Source organism: Tachysurus fulvidraco, chromosome 1 (genome assembly GCF_022655615.1).
Source record: "Tachysurus fulvidraco isolate hzauxx_2018 chromosome 1, HZAU_PFXX_2.0, whole genome shotgun sequence".
Lineage (NCBI taxonomy): Eukaryota > Metazoa > Chordata > Actinopteri > Siluriformes > Bagridae > Tachysurus > Tachysurus fulvidraco.
In genome coordinates this window covers 9,223,344-9,240,262 of record NC_062518.1, presented here as the reverse complement: position 1 = coordinate 9,240,262, position 16,919 = coordinate 9,223,344, and the positions used below count along the sequence as shown (strand labels likewise).

At 38.9% G+C, this 16,919-nt stretch overlaps 1 protein-coding gene across 8 annotated transcripts in view; it reads left to right on the top strand.

Moving 5' to 3' along the window:
* brsk2b (BR serine/threonine kinase 2b) overlaps positions 1-16,919 on the top strand; it is a 151,019-nt gene that overhangs the window by 124,364 nt on the left and 9,736 nt on the right. For 2 of the 8 annotated variants that reach the window (XM_047806912.1, XM_027136884.2), the window contains exons 9-18: positions 896-927; positions 2,494-2,658; positions 5,689-5,786; positions 5,891-6,041; positions 6,449-6,517; positions 8,717-8,777; positions 11,224-11,872; positions 11,956-11,979; positions 13,262-13,310; positions 15,432-15,555. In XM_047806912.1, coding sequence (XP_047662868.1) covers positions 896-927; positions 2,494-2,658; positions 5,689-5,786; positions 5,891-6,041; positions 6,449-6,517; positions 8,717-8,777; positions 11,224-11,872; positions 11,956-11,979; positions 13,262-13,310; positions 15,432-15,555 — 1,422 coding nt within the window. The remainder of the gene's footprint in view (positions 1-895; positions 928-2,493; positions 2,659-5,688; positions 5,787-5,890; positions 6,042-6,448; positions 6,518-8,716; positions 8,778-11,223; positions 11,873-11,955; positions 11,980-13,261; positions 13,311-15,431; positions 15,556-16,919) is intronic. The other 6 variants (XM_027136887.2, XM_027136886.2, XM_047806851.1 and 3 more) reach the window with 6 other exon arrangements.

Sequence of the window (16,919 nt, the reverse complement as noted above, 5' to 3'; positions counted from 1 at the left end):
ACTATTAGAGATGACCTGTAAATGTACAGTAAAGCGTTACAGTGCTGTCCAGTCACCTATCAATGTGTTTTGCTTGGTAGGGATGAAAATGGAGGAGCCCAAAGGAAACAGATGTAGGGAGAACATGAGACAGAGACAATAAAAGTCAGGGTTAAATCAGGGACCTGGTAACAACAGTGAGCCACTGCGCCACTCGATAAGAAGTCTTTTTTTTTTTTTATAATAAACATTCACATGTTCAAAATTCATGGCGCAACACATTCTTCTGTTTTTTGTCTGGTAAATCAGAGCTCTGACAGAGACTGGGGAAAAGCCCGAACTCCCTGAGCACCTCGCTGGCACACACTCCACAATGTGTTCACAGTGATAGCAGGGCTTTCCATAACCTGCCCTGATCAAGCTGATGAGTCCATGAGTTATGGTGCCACTGATACCTCGTCAGACTTCTGTTGTTTTCTATTCAGCTCGTAACCCAAACTCCCCAATGAACACCACCCAGGCTTTATCACAAGGTTTCCTCTGCATTATATCCGGAGATCATATTTCTAGCCCGGTGTTATTAAGTCACGGCTTAATATCGTTGCCATCTTTCTCATTGACACGTTACACAGTGATGACCCTCGTGAGCTTGTGTCGTGGTGCTCGCTGTAGTAGCACAGTCTAATTATGCTCTGAGTCTTTGTAGTTAAACCCTGAAGATCAGAGGCAGGGATGTCGACGGAGGAAATTAGGAGGCACAGCTTGACAACATAAGATGACTTCAGCTTTCTTTCTTTCTTTCTTTCTTTCTTTCTTTCTTTCTTTCTTTCTTTTTTAAATAATTGCAAGCCATGCAATGTTATCAGTGGAAGTAAATTTCCTGCAATTTTGATGGACTTCTCTTTTTTTTTTACAGTTAGAACAGATACAGAAGCACACATGGTACATGTAAGTATGAATCCATCTTATCTTAGCTTAGCTTAGCTTACAATATATTACTCTCACAGACCTTTCATTCAATATGGAGATATTTCCAGAGTAATCTTATGTTGTTTCTTTAAGAACACGATCAGAAATCGATTCTAAATAAGATCATCAGAAATAATATTAACATCCTAAAAGGCATATTCTATTTAAGAGTGTAGAGTTTTGCAGTTTTCACAGTATAATAACAGTAAATAGTAAATATTGTGATTGTATGCTATCACAGGATTAAGCAATTTTTAAAAAAAAAAATGCGTATTGCACTACATAGACAACAGTCTAGGTTTGAAATCCTTTTAAAAAATAATCTTTCCAGAATCTGGTGGATGGAAGTGAACATGTACAAATAAATAAATAAATAAATAAATAAGTTGGTTATTTTTTCTGCCTAATCAGCATCGATAATGTGAAATCACTGAGATGGTGATATTCTGATGTAGAACCTAACATTCACAGCTTCGAGGTGGTAGAAAAGTTCCCACACGGCCAATCTGAAAGACTGAATACTGGCCATTTGGGCCGAGGAAATAGTTTTAGCACCGGCAGGTTATTTTTTTAAAACAAAGACAACTGATCCAGAATTGGTGGTTTGGTGTCATTTTTACCAAATCCTGATGCTGGAGGCTTCGACTATGCCTACTACATTTGATTATATTATAGCAAGTTAACAAATATAGAAGACTTTACTACATTAACACTGAGCCTGTGGAAGAAAAGCTTTAGCAGCTTCAATATACAAAAATTACAAAACAAAACAAAACAAACAACTGTTTATCTCTGAGAGGTTCTTGTTAGGACAATTTCAGTTAAAATACAGTTTCCTTTTTTTTTTTCATTTAGAAGTCTCATTCTCATTAGATATGAGCCAATTGAGCATATTGCTTTAAATTAGTTTTAAGTACTACCATAAATCTGTATGAAATTGCAAAAACCATTTGTTTGTTGTTGTTGTTTTTTTGGGTTTGTTTTTTTTTTTGTCTTTGACCCATTATGTGTTCACATGCATGCTGTGATAAATGGCCTTGAAAGGTTTAGTAATGAAAAAAGAAATAATGTCATTGTTTGTGTCTGTGTGCATGTATAACTGAGGGAGAGCCGTAAGCGTCCTGCGGCTCAGTGTGTGTCTCTGCCTCCTGCTGTTCAGAGCTTTATTAAAGACCACAGACTCTCAATGAGCTGATGCAACTTTGACAAGCGTTCTCATTTCTCATCCATCCATTACAGCCCTCTTTGTCTCCTCTTACCACTACTTAACTCCATTTATCCTTATGCTTTGCTTTCCAGAGAGCTTAGTGGGTGCATTCGAAAATGTATGACGACACAAAACATATTAAAAATGACTTAAATTAAAAAAAGCCATGGAATGAATATGTTTTGTGTCGTCATACATTTCGAATGCACCCACTAAGCTCTCTGGAAAGCAAAGCATAAGGATAAATGGAGTTAAGTAGTGGTAAGAGGAGACAAAGAGGGTAGATCCTGTGTCTTGTGATATTAAAGCAATTTCCATTTCCGTACGTTTGTTCGCAGTGGGGGGAAGAACGAGCCGGAGCCGGAGCAGCCCGTTCCACGGAAAGTGGCGATCCGTACGCTGCCCTCGGCTGAAGACATCGACCCAGACGTGCTGGAGAGCATGCACTCTCTCGGCTGCTTCCGGGACAAGAACAAACTGATGAAAGACCTGCTGTCTGATGAGTGAGTAACAGAGAGAGAGAGAGTGGAGGGAACAGGACGTAATGAGGAATCACACAGACTGAATTCCCAGTAAAAGATGGTCAAATAAGTCTAATTGATTGACCGTGTTTTAATCCAACGTTCCATCTGTAAGAGATCAGATCTACATTATCACAAATTGATTTATTATCCTTTTTTTATGTATTTATTATCTCAGAGATCACAGACGCTTAGCGATTAGCACCTTTTCCTCACATCTTCGGGGTTGCGGGTTTGATTCCCCCCTCTTTCCTGTGTGTGTGTATGGGGTTTGCATGTTCTCCTTGTGCTTCTGCACTATAGATTCCTCGCCAAGCCAAACACATGCACTGTAAGCTGATTGGCATCTCTAAATTGTCTGTAGTGTGTGAATGTTTGAATGTGTGCTGAATTGTGCCCTGCGATTGGTTGTCGCTCCGTCCAGGTTGTCCTCCGTGTTGGGCCCCAGAGACCCCCAGGATAGATCCCATGCACCCTACCAGCCTGTATAAGTATGAGTACTACAGAAAATAAATGGAATTTGGTATCGTGCTGGTTTATTCAGTTAACATACAGTAAACACTGGTATGTGTCATGGTAGCACTGGTAACACTGGGAACCAGAACTTCCTTACCCATCAGCCCAAGCACATCACATGCCTTTTTAATCACTCCCACCAGTGTCTGGTTATGCCTTGTTTAGCATCACCATTTAAACGGCAGTCTTTCAGCATCTCTCTGTCAAGGGAGCTTTTGTTCTAGTTTGTTGTCATGTGTGCCTCAGTATAGCTTATATTCTGTGTGGTTTTTGCCTCGTATCCACAGTTTATTTGTACTTTACACAGTAAATTCCCTAGACATACATCTGCCTCCTTGTTTAATAACAGTATGCTATAAATATAAAAAAAATAACTGCAAAATAAGAATCCGTGCTGGATCAAGTACTATTTTATACGCTGTCTAAATTTCTTAGTAAACAACTACATAAATATGTAGTAATTAATTCTGCATCATTTTATAGTTGTTCTTTTTCTGTCCACATTTTTTTTTTTATCTCTGATTTATTTCAGGTTTAAAGGGAGGTTGTTTCTGTTTTAAAGCTTTTACCGATGAGCTTCAAGCACATAATTCGCACAATTTGAATATGGACTTTAAAGTTGCTGACACTGAACACGGCTTTAAAGCATAATTCGGAAATATCTTTAATGGAAAAGCCAGAATGACAAAGAAAAAAGAAAGGATTTCTACAAATAGCACACAGGATACATGTATATTAAACATAAATAAGGTTGAAAGAAAAAACAGAACTGTATTCCTGGATTATTTCAGTCTCGTCTCCTGTCTTGCACCAACTCTTCTCTAAATACGAGCTTTATTTTCTTCGAGACTCTATTCAAGCACAGAAATGTTTTATATCTCTGTTTCTCACGGCTATTAAGCCCACAGCACCTTTATCGAAGCTTGTTCACCTTCTTTCATCCCTCATCGCCCAAACCTCCCACAGTTACCACCTGCACACTCACCTGTATAACGTGGCTGCGGGATGAATCCGGCATGATTTAGTCAGGCTGCGATTATGAGTCGGCTTTTTCTCTCAACCCTGCAACTTCATAACCTCTGTCATAACCGTGTTCTTACACCCAGCACCTGATTTTACTCAGAGATCCTTAAATAGCTTTTTTTAGTGGTTGGACATTTAAGACTGGAGATCTTGGCGTAGGTTTGATTTCAAACTGCCGATGTCCCCTGATCCGTTACCTGAGCTCTAAATATTTATATCAAATCTATTTATCTCACACTAGCACTATCTCTATTTACAGAGCACTCTTGTTATGCTTCTTCACTAACTTTATTATCTTTCATTTAGTTTCTCAGCCCAATCCTATGGATTCATTTGTACTTATCTCACTGTTCTGTTCAGTATTTTGTTTCCTTTTGATTTTATAGCAATTTAATTTTTAACACTATTTAGCTACATTACTGTCTTAACCCAAACGTATTCGAAAAACCATGATGTGTGTAGCACCAGAGCTACAAGGAGGCTAACGTTAAAGTGAATGTTTATGCCAAACGTGGGGCCCAAACATTTAGATGGAATTTTATTTTGTGTTTTAGATCATAATAGAGTTCAGTATCAATATCATTGGTGTATTTACATTCTCTCTCTCTCTCTCTCTCTCTCTCTCTCTCTCTCTCTCTCTCTCTCTCTCTCTCACTCTCTCTCTCTCTCTCTCACACACACACACACACACACACACACACACACACACACACACACACACACACACACACACACACACACACACACACACAAATTGTTAGCTTAATTAGATGAGTTTGGCTGATTGATTCATTAATTTCATTAAATTTAAAATTTCATTTAATGATAAATTTCATTAAAAACTCATTTCATTACAATTTCATTAAAAATTCAGTTAAATAAATTCAAAACTCAGTTATGGAAAGGTACAAAGTTAGTATATAGGTTAGATACTGTACTGTATGTTGTTGAGTGTCTGGAAATCTGACTCACTGATAGTGATATCAGAGACTGAAGAGAAATTTAAGCCTCCCTGTTTTTCGAAAAATAGAAGACGACACCGGTGTAAGGTTTTATGTTTGGAATTTGACATAGAAATATTTACTGTTAGCAAAATGTGAATTTTGTGGACTTTTGTGGATCCATGTGCAAATGTAGTTGTCTAAAAAATCCATCAAATATTGTGAAGAAGTGACTCAGGGCCTGATATCTTTCCAGTCCAGAATATAGGTATCATGCAGCATAACAGATTATTAGGAAGAAGGAAACACTGAATGAATGAGGCATTTGTTTGTGACATATACTGTACATTACAGCTCGGTGAAATTCTTTATTCCCATATCCCAACTCTGGAGGTTGTGGTCAGGGTGGACAGCATGCAGCTTGGCAGTGCTGGGACTTGAACCCTGATCCTCTGATCCACAACCCAGATCCTTAACCACTTGAACCACCACACTGCCTAGATTACATTTTACTTTCTCCTCTTTATTCTAGTGACAACCAGGAGAAGATGATCTACTTCCTCTTGTTGGACCGTAAGGAAAGGTATCCCAGCCATGAGGACCAGAACCTTCCTCCACGGAATGAGATTGGTAATGAGCTTTACTTCCTTCACACTCAGGGTGTGTTCAGGTTTCACATATGTTCATGATTACAAGATTATGTACCAGATTAAAGAGTCATGCATTTCTTACAGATCCTCCAAGGAAGCGGGTGGATTCTCCTCTGCTGACCAGACATAACAAGAGGAGACCTGAGCGTAAATCTATGGAGGTACTGAGCGTAACAGAGGGAGGATCTCCCGTGCCTGTACGGCGAGCTATCGACATGAACCAGCATGGACAGAGGTATTAGAGAATACACTAGAAACGCACTGAAAATACGTAAAGGTCACAGAGGACATCTTTGGGTTTAGCACATCCTGTTGGGCGCTGCAGTGTTAAAACGAAAGATGGCATAAAGACGAAGAATAACCTATAAAACTCTACTTCTATGCTGTAGCCTTCGTGATCCTTTTTATTTGTCTTTATGTCATTTGATTTGATTCATCCTTCCGTGTTTCCATAACTCTCACTCTGAATTTCCCGCTGCCACTGTAACGATTTTTTGCCAGAACGACGTGAGAAAAACGTTTACAGCGGTGGGCCTGTGTGTTATATGAAGTCACAGCATGTTCTAGAAGAGAGCAGTAATTATACAAGTAGCTTAGGATAGTGCTGTAATTATCCTCTCTGTTCTTTCTGTCCCGCTGTAGTAAATCAGTTTTCAGTAAAAGCCTGGATATTTCAGATGCCAACCCCAAAGTGCGAAGCACAGAAGAAAGGTAGAAATCAGCATCAGTCTTTTCTCTTCAGCTCTAAAGATGCAGTGTATTTTATTATTATTTATTTATTTATTTATTTATTTATTTATTTATTTATTTATTTATTTTAAAGCGACATGTTGAATTGATCTTTGTTTAATCCAGGGCTGAGATTTGGAGGTGAGGGTTGTAGATCGTACACAGCGTGCATTAGAGAGCTTCTTTTTCTTTCAGTAGCACCGTTCCTCTAACGAATAGAAATGAACTTTTACAGAAATAGGGCAAATTGGAACGAATAAGAGATCCTTATTTTCTCTGAATTGTCCCCTCAGTTTTTGGCAAAGCTGTTCCCCTCTGGCTTCTTCCACAAACATCAAACGCATCTTATCTTCCTTCTGGTGCCTTTCATGTTTTCGTTTGATGTCTGGCTTTTTTTTTTTTTTTTGTCGTATGATCGAATCCAAAAAGTGAGGTTAATTTTCTTGGTCCTCTGTTGCTCTACCTGCACTTTTCTCCCTTCGGTGTTTGTTTGCGTCTGCCTCACTGCTGCAGTATGTGTGTGTCCAGCTGCGAGACAGAGATTTGCGCCGCACAAACACAGAAGCGCGAATGAGTTAAATGAATTAATGAGTCGCGAGTACAAGGCATTACATTTCGAGCCGTTCCTGAAGCAGAATACTTCATTAATTCACCAAACGTTGTTATTTTATATTTAAAGTACGTTTAAAGACTTTAGTTTAAAAACAGCTTGATCATGTTTTGCATTAAAATGAATCTTTTCGAATTTCTTTTTTTGCCTGAAAAACTCCACTGCATCTTTAGTGCGCTTATTTCCTTTTCGAGTTAACAGCTAGGAATCCTCTCATCTAATAGACTTTTATGTAGAGATAGAGCTGTAGTTTTTTCCCTCTCTTTCTCTCTTTCAACTCTTTGTCAGTAGATAGTAGAAAAGCCGCTGTTTCTCTTAGCCATGGAGGTTTATCTTTCCTCCTATAATTGCTTTCCTCTTGTGTGTGTGTGTGTGTGTGTGTGTGTGTGTGTGTCCTTACTGTTTTCCTCACTCCCAGCCTAATCAAATGTGTTGCTTCCCCACGTGCTCTAATGTCTCAAATTGTGTGTTGTGTCACTTGTGGCTAATTAAATGAAACATAGAGGGAGGAAATGAGCGTCAGTGTTCAGTAGCATCGAGACCAAATGTTTTCAGTGTCGTGATTTTCTGCCTGAATGATCAAACCCGTTTTGAGCCTATAGGATAATATGCGTTTAAGTAACATGTGATTGATCAATTTATGGATCAGATCTTTCCTCAGAGTAGAATAAGGGCGCATGCGGGTGTGTTGGCGCATTAAATTAAACTGTTTTAGTTTTGTATTACGGTTAATAATTTTGCCTTCACGGCCAGTTACGCTTCAGATGTTCGATAGACTCGGTTATGTACGCCATCCAATACTCCACGTGGTAAAAGAGGGAGCAAGGAAAAAGATAAAGGCGAAGGATTTTCTCACTTCACAGTATCTTTTAAAATATATACGGTTCCTCAGGAGTAGTTATTTGTAAACGATTGGACAACATGATAAGCTGCATGCAGTAAACAGTCTCACTGAACGCATGTTGATACGGTATGAAACAGCTCTGGAGATTAAAATACTTTTAAGCAGTGAGATAAGGTTTACATTTTTTAAGCAGTAAGCAGCAGAAGCCAATTAACTTGACAAGCTTCAATATCGTTATGCAGGGATCATTACACAATATTGGCAAGCTCTTGAAAGAAATCCTCCCTCGGATTCAAGACACATTTGGAAACAGCTGCAGATTTGTTCCAAATATCGATGCTTAAAGGGGCAGTTTGTACATTTGTTCCAACATAAAACAATCACTAAATTTTTTGACATCACAGAATAATTGAGATTTGTCTTATTGCCATGTCATTGCTATTATTATTATTATTATTATTATTATTATTATTATTATTATTATTATTATTATTATTGTATAAATTTTTTCTGGCCCAGAAATAAGTTCCACACACAGTCAGAACAGAAATGCATAATACATATACACTATGTAATGTATACATACGTAGTTTAGGTGGAAGAAGCATTGCATTGCACAAGGCAACAGAGACTTTAAATATGACAAACTGCCCCGTTAAAAGAAATCTGACATAGATAATTATGCTTATGTTGCATTATGATTCAATGAATCTGTGTGTTTCGTTAGGTCACGGTCCATCAGTGGTGCTTCATCTGGTTTGTCCACCAGTCCCCTCAGCAGTCCACGGGTAAGTCTCTGGGTTTGTCCCAAATCACAGCCGGACATTTTTCCTATAAAGGGCCACTCACAACAGTGCTGTACGAGCTGTATAGCTAGCTACAAAATGTAAATAAATATAAATGTTAGTGACGTTAAACTCCACAGCAGTGTTAATTATGTATTAGCAAATCACTTGAATTCCTTTTCAAAAATGAATCATGATGCCTGCATCGGCAGCCTTAGAAGGAACACTTATTAGTTGATTTTCTTTGAATTTGAAGCCAATTATCATCATCTACAAAAGGAAATGATACTATAGGTTAGCTAAACCGAGTGCCTTTAATTAAAACCTCAAAGCCAGCCTCCAAATAGTATAGCTTATTAGCCACACTCAAGGTCCACGATTTAATTTAAAACACCGGAGCTGCAGTCAAATTGCAGCCTGCCGATACTAATAGGCTAGTGCTAACTGCTAGTGCAATCGCACAGTGATGCTCAGCATAATTAGCTGGAATCTCTTCCTTATTTAGAGGATTGTAGCTCTGGGATATTTGAAGCTGCTAATGGCTTGGTAAAATCTGAAAATCCTCCTTTCTTTACTTACAGTAGAGCTTTTACAGTTGACTTGTTTGAACCGCATAACCATTTACAAATCCACCGCTAAGACCTTCCAGTATGCTGTCTGCGAATTGCACAGGCTAAATGCCAGCAGGATTTAGCCTAACCCCCGCTTTGAGGCTGGCCTGATCAAATATTCTGGTCTCAAACATTATCCAAACTCAGACAGAACTTTATTTACTCTCTTGACGAATGGTGTCTGAAGAAGTTTTGTGTGTGTCAGAACTACTGTACGTAGAGCAGAAGGCCTTTGAGTCCAGCATTCAAGCTCTCAACACTTGTATCTCAGCCAGCGGCAAAATATTTTATTGCCGTTTCAAAAACTACCACAGAAATCGTTCTGATTTACACAATCGCAGATGTTTATATTGATGGTAGACCAGAAATATGCCAGTTCTCTGAATGAGTTCTATTCACAGTGAGTTCCTTCAGTTTGTCATATAGAAGACAATAATTCATAGCTAACAAATGTGCATCATAGTGAACTCCCAGCTTATTAGTGCTATATTTAATGTTCTCGTAATATTCATAATTGCAATCCATCACTTGCCTCCTATCTTCAGGGTTGGGGGTTTGATTCCTGTCTCCACCATGTGCATGTGGAGTTTGCATGTTCTCCCGGTGCTTCAGGGTTTCCTCCACTTTCTTCCCCCAGTCCAAATACAGTACATGCATTGGCATCTATAAATTGTCCGAGTGTGTGATTGTGCACTGTAACGAGAGGGGACCCTATCCACGGTGTTCCCCGTCTTGTGCCGAGTCACCAGGGATAAACTCCAGACTCGCCATGACCCTGTGCAGGAAAAGTGGTGCAGAAATGGATGGATGGATGGATGGATGGATATTCTTAGCTTATCTTTTTATTTCACACTTTTAACTCTTGCTATCCATCTTGACAACATTTACACATATTGGCTTTCTTTTACACTCAAAACCCAAGCTGGATTTTTAGCATTATTTGTTTGACTGTCTTCACCGTACGCTTCATCACACTGGAATCAGTTTATTAGTGACTAATTATTCTGTAGTTTGGCAGAAACAGTATCTATTAATAAACTACAGTGTAAGGTAAGAATGAGAATACAATCAAACACAAATGAGATGTTAATTATTAGCTATGATTTTATGTCTAATATTTCACACATGAAGTGTTAACAAATACCAGGTCATTTTTGCAAAAAAGAAATAAATGGATATCCTCGGTTTAGAATATTAAGCTCCACAACATCTTCATATCATTCCCTAAGCAGCAGCATCACAGCTCTGTGCTCAGCTCTGCACTTTAATGGCCCTGAGTTTAAGTGGTCATTTTAAGAGTGTGGCGCTATTGTTGTGAATGAATGATAATTTGATTTATTTGAGCTATTCCGATTATACTTGTGCAGAACTGGATGAGCTACAACAACACAAAATTATGTATACCGAACAATTCTGACAATAGCGCAAACAATTGACATCCTAATATCTCTCACATGTGGCACGTGTCCATTTCCTGCTTGCTCAGCCACTTCTGGCAATTTTCCAACAGAGCTTCCAACCAGAGCTTCCTTTTATTTTGTTATTGTTATTGTGGTTGCTTTTGCTTTGAGTACACTGCACATTTTATTTCCACATTTTCTTGCTGCCTCTTGGCTGGTTGTGCTAATGGCATGTTTTTTTCTTTCTTTCTTTCTGCACTCTCCCTCCCGCACTCAACACCGCTGCCTCGTCCACCGTCCATCCTTGTGTGCGGTTGGTGCGCGTGCCTGTGCTGTGGTGCGTGCAAATCTCGGACTTATGTGTGGTGTGTGTGTGTGTTTGTGGGCTGCGGGGTGTGTGATGCGGCTGCCGTTTTTCGGTGCATGCGCTCTACCCAGCCTGTACGACGCTTTTTCATTCCCCCGCAATCCTCGGAGCTCATGCGGTCACCCAACCACACCCCAAGGCTCAATGGCACCTTCCAGCCAGGCACAGGGGCACAAAACTCAGCACAAAACAACAAAACTCAGACGCTTCCAGCTAAGCCTAAAGGGTCAGAAAAGCCCCTACAGAGCACTAGATCAAACCCACTTCCAAACACCTTGGCCACACCTCTGACGGCCAAGTCTGAGCCATCCACGCCATCCACGCCATGTCACTCCATCTCCCCAGCTATCCCTGTGCCCAACAGCCCGAAGGTGCGCCGGCCGCCCCTGACTGTGCCCCCCAAGCTTTCAGTGCCCCGCTCACAGGCTCCGCCTCTCTCTCCCATTCGTCTGCACCACCTGCACCCGCTGGCCACGACTGACCACAACGGCAAATGTATCCCCACTGTACAGGTGACTCCTCACCCCTCACCCCGTGCCAGCCCCCTGCCAACACCCAAAGGGACACCTGTGCACACGCCCAAGGAGAGTCCAGCAGGTACACCGAGTCCCACACCACCCCCCAGTCCCTCTATTGGGGGCATGCCCTGGAGGACGCGACTCAACTCCATCAAGAACAGCTTCCTCGGCTCGCCGCGCTTCCACCGCAGGAAATTGCAGGGTATGAGGAATGACACACTAGAAAACATATATTGTGATCTTTTTTTGCAAAACAGCTCAAAAACACCTTCCTTTATTGTCCAGGTTTGGTGCCAAGAACATATCCTGGTGAGAGATTTCACGTTAAATTTAACAAATTAAACACGTCACATCAAGGGTCAATTAACTAGCTTTATTTACAGCATTCTTTAACATTTTAAAACCATAACATAATTGAATAGTGAACTTTAGTAATAAACACCTCATACCTATTAATCTTTATTCCACCTGTCTATAAAAATGACCCTCTGTCTGCTGGTGAATTCTCAATTCTCATTGGTCAGAAAGTGTTGATCATTTTCTTTAACAGCTGCTGTGACAGTTAGAAGGAAAATCACGGGATTATTGCATTGCACTGGGTCTTTAACCATGATTTAAAAGTTATTAATCTGAACTAAATATTCTTTCTAAATATCCTAATATATTTCTTTAGCAAAGAAAAAAATGAATAATTATTGCCAGTTGTTATGGAAGAGATTAATGTTTGTGTACCGTGTGTTATTTTAATGAGCTAAAATGTAGCTATACATAAACTGAGAATATTTACAGGCTTTTGCTTTTTAACAAGGAAAATGATGTAATTATATAAGCATTGTTGGGGTCTAAGAGGAATAAAGATCCATGTAGATATTTAAAAATAATCAGCAATGGTGTAATTTTATGTTGTTGATTCTTTTCCTATAAGTAAAATGCTGATAATCAGCTCAAGTGCCTTGGTGTTGGATCCGAGTCTGTGTAGGTATTTGTCCACCAATTAACCAGGAGCAACATATATAATGTTAACTAATGCTTTAAATAATGTTATTGAATTCACTTGTTTCTGTTTATTTCTGAAAACAGCACTGGACCAGGCCTCTGCTATTTATTTAACTGAATTGGTGTAAGGTGTTTGGGTCTTGTACAGATCGGTTTAGGGCATTGAACCCCAGCAGCACCTCGAAACCAAATGTAACGAAACATAACAGTGAATTAACAGACGATCTCTGTAGATATAAAGCCATTTCCTGTCGGTTTGTTTAGTCAGGTGTCTTCTCTCCAGACTGAGATCTATAATCAACAGACTAAGATCTGCTCTGTGTTCCATTATCTGCTTTATCTGTAGTGATGGTAATGAAACATAACATAAGCAGCTAACCTCCTGCTGCCCGTCTCTTTCGATCTCTCTGGAGGCCAGGATCAGGTTCGCTGATTGCAGCGGTTATTAAGCAGCTCTTAAGCTTTTGAATAATTATCTGTGCTTCATCAGCATTCGCTTCAGCTACCGTTGGTGAATACCTGGACTCTTTTAGCATAATTTATGATAGATGATTGTTTGGTTTATGCTTCATTGTGCCTTTATGGCTCTTTGCAGTACCAACCCAAGAGGAAATGTCCAGTCTGACGCCAGAGTCTTCCCCTGAGTAAGTTCGAAAACACTTTCTTACACACACATTTCTCTGTTGTTTTTTTGTTTTTTTTTGTGTGTGTGTGTGTGTGTGTGTGTGTGTGTGTGTGTGTGTGTGTGTGTGTGTGTGTGTGTGTGTAAAATATATGCGAACTTCATTAAAACTACAAAAACGCCGAGCCAGTGAAGGATTATGTCTGTTATATGAGCAGGATTTGATGTGTTTGCTATAATGAATGCATTCAGGTCAGTGTAGCTTTCACAGTATGATTTCCTAAAACTAAAGAATTTCATTTCTGTTATTTATTTATTTTTAAATCAAATGTCCAAATTTCACACAGTTTATTTTACTGCATCTGCAAATTCACACTTTGTAGTACAGTTGCACGTTATATGAAAAAAGAAATAAAGGAATCAGTATTAAAACAATGCACTTTTCCTCCACAGCAAGGTCCTAAATGCTCTAGTATTATGAGATGTCAATTTTTGCCGATACACAATAAGCTCCTACAAACCCAAGCAAGCCAGAATTGTCACAAATCCTCTTCATTGGCTTGACAAATATTGTTTACATTGCCATTCGACTGTGATTTATTACTTTGTTGTGATTTGAGTCTTGTTTTTTGTCCCCTGACCTGTCATTGTTTTGTCTCATTCATTCGTTCATGTTTGTTACTGAGCCTAATTTTCTTGGTCCCGTATTCTCAATTCTTGGTTCTCAGTTCCTCGTACATCCCTTACTTTCTTTATCTTTCAGTCGATTAATGATTTATCTTTATTTGATGCTTCATGCTTGTGATTTAAACCAGGGTGCGGATTAAGAATATAGAACAGATTATTATGCATTGGTATCCTGTGCAGCAGGGGTAATTGTGGACCTGGCAACCTTGCTGGTCATGCCTGACTCACTTTAGAATTATTTTTCTCATTATTAAAACTTTAAGCTTTAAGCCAGTTTTAACCTGAACCGAAATAAACGTACTGTGCTTTTATAATCTTATACATTCCCCCCATCTTTCCTGTCGTTTATTATTAATGGTGTAATTATGAGGAACTTGCTGTTCTACTTTGAAATGTAAAAGTGTTTTTGTTCCACTTGCTTAACTTCATGGCTACTTGCCACTGCTGGGCCATCCAGCAGTTTTAAAAGCAGGGTTCACGTTGTCTCGTCTGATTTTCGAGCGAGCAGGTCCATGCCGTGCTGGCTTCAGGCTGTCCTAGATAAGCATGCTCTGTGGCAAAATCCCAGCATGCTCCACAGTTCAAGAGGGGCGGAGAAATGAGCCATGCACCAGCCTTCAAACCTCAAACCAAAGGCCTGTGACTGACTTCCCTTAAGGCTTTCTTTTAATAGAAAAGCAGGAGCACTTTTCTCACTCATCTTTCTGCAGTTCTTGGCTATCAATCTAAGCTGTCAATCTCTTTCCATAACAGGAAATTTATTAAATGGATGCACAGTAGGGGGTTTGTTTTATTTAGTTTTTCATGCAGTTTTATTTATTGTATCAAATCTGAATTTAGTTTTGATCTCATTGAACCATTTTCTTGGCTCTTCTATTGGCAGCGAATTCAAAATGAAGAGTCTGCTTTTATCTGATCATCTTTTTTTTTTTTTCATCACGTGGTGTGAGTGTGTGTGTGTGTGTGTGTGTGTGTGTGTGTGTGTGTGTGTGTGTGTGTGTGTGTGTGTGTGTGTGTGTGTGTGTGTGTGTGTGTGTGTGTTGGTCCACAGCTGTCTTGATGTGTTCAGCATTACACCATGACTGAGCTCGAGTTCTGCAAATGTCAGAAACTATGTTTGCGTGAAATGCCTTATTTACCACAGACGAGATCTGTCAAAGGAAGCGCTCGGGTGATGATTTCACTGTACTTTAAGATTGTTTTTTTTTCTCCCGGCCTCGTTTTTTTGAAGGGTGCAAATTCACTCATGTACAACTGACAGGTTGATTTTTCTGTCTCTTAAAAGACATGACGTGTACAGTCTGGCACGTTTTGCTTAGTATTTCAAATGATTGTTATTGTGACGCATCATTCGTTTGATATGTTTGTGGTGTCCTCATATTTTATTCTAGTCTGCGTTGAAAACATCGTAGGTGTTTTCTTACTCCGTGTTTGGTTGTGCTTTCTTTTTTTTTAGACTTGCGAAAAAATCTTGGTTTGGGAATTTCATCAATTTGGAGAAAGAAGAGCAGATCTTCGTGGTGATCCAGGACAAACCTCTGAGCTCGATCAAAGCTGATATTGTGCAAGCCTTTCTCTCGGTAAGTCTCATATAAGACTTCTTAAATTTAATGGTGTTTAATAGCACATTTGTCTTATTCCATTCATTTCCTATTAAAAATTTCCAACCTATTACATGAAATTCCCAAGACACATAAGCTTACATTCCTCACCTTTATAATTATATACATTTCCCTATTAGTTCCACTATATAGTAGTTACTAATGAAATTCATAGCAATTGATGAATAATATGCTTGAAGTTGAATAAATAATAAGCTGGGACTTTCAGGGGTTAAAAGATTTATATTCTTAGCTTAAATAGATTTCATTTAGATTCCGTTTAAGATTTATTATATCTGTATTCCGGTAAATTCTACTCACGGCTTTTAAAAAGAGCTTATAAATCACCAAGTCATCATATAATCTGAAGTGTGTTTTATTAACCACTAACTAGAAACTAAAAAGCCCTAAATAAAAAGTGTCTTGTCTTTATACAGCATCAGGAATAGAGCATTTGCATTTGCATCTTTTGCATTAAAAAAAAAAAAAAAAATTGACACTTTTTCATTGTAACTCTGAACAAATGTTTTAAACTCATGGTATCTTAAGTATGTAACCTAGTGAACCAGCATCAATGTATTCAATGTTAGAGATTTAAGCACATGTACGTCACTCTGGATAAGGGCGTCTGCCAAATGCTGTAAATGTAAATGTAAATGTTTGAAATTGAATTAAAATAATGTATATTGATGTGGGTAGGAATACTAGAATACTGTTTTTATTGCCTTCAGAAATCTGCAGGAATCAACTGAAACACCTCGAACTGACTAATTCATGCACAATCATTTGCATAACAGAAGCATTTAATAATCTATCACAACTAATAATGCAGCTATGATTCATTTACACATAACAGATCCCCAGCTGTGAACCAGTACAAGATTTTATGAATAAAACTCAAACTCATTTTCAATTACAAATGTCCAATTTGGGCTTTGTTTCACAAAGAACAAGACCTTAATCAACCCTTGAAATATGTGATCCTTAAAAGAACGTGTCAGTGATATACAGTAATTCTAATCCAAGTAAACATGTGTTTACTTTATATTCTAGTTAAGGTGTTAATTGTGAAGATGTTTTGTCATCACATCTGTCCTTGTATTAGGTTGGATCTCAGTACTTTATGTAGCCTCTAATAAACACAGACTTACAAGTCTTCTGAAGATGAGAAGAAAAATCAGTGAAGCTGAGATTTAGGCTTTCGATTCCTGACGTTCCAAAGACGTGTTGTAGACGGATCTCTAAATTGTTTGCAGTGTGAATGTTTGTGCGATTGTGCTCTGAGACGGGTTGGCATTCTATCCAGGATGTTCCCTGCCTTGTGTTCCCTAAGTCTCCTGGAA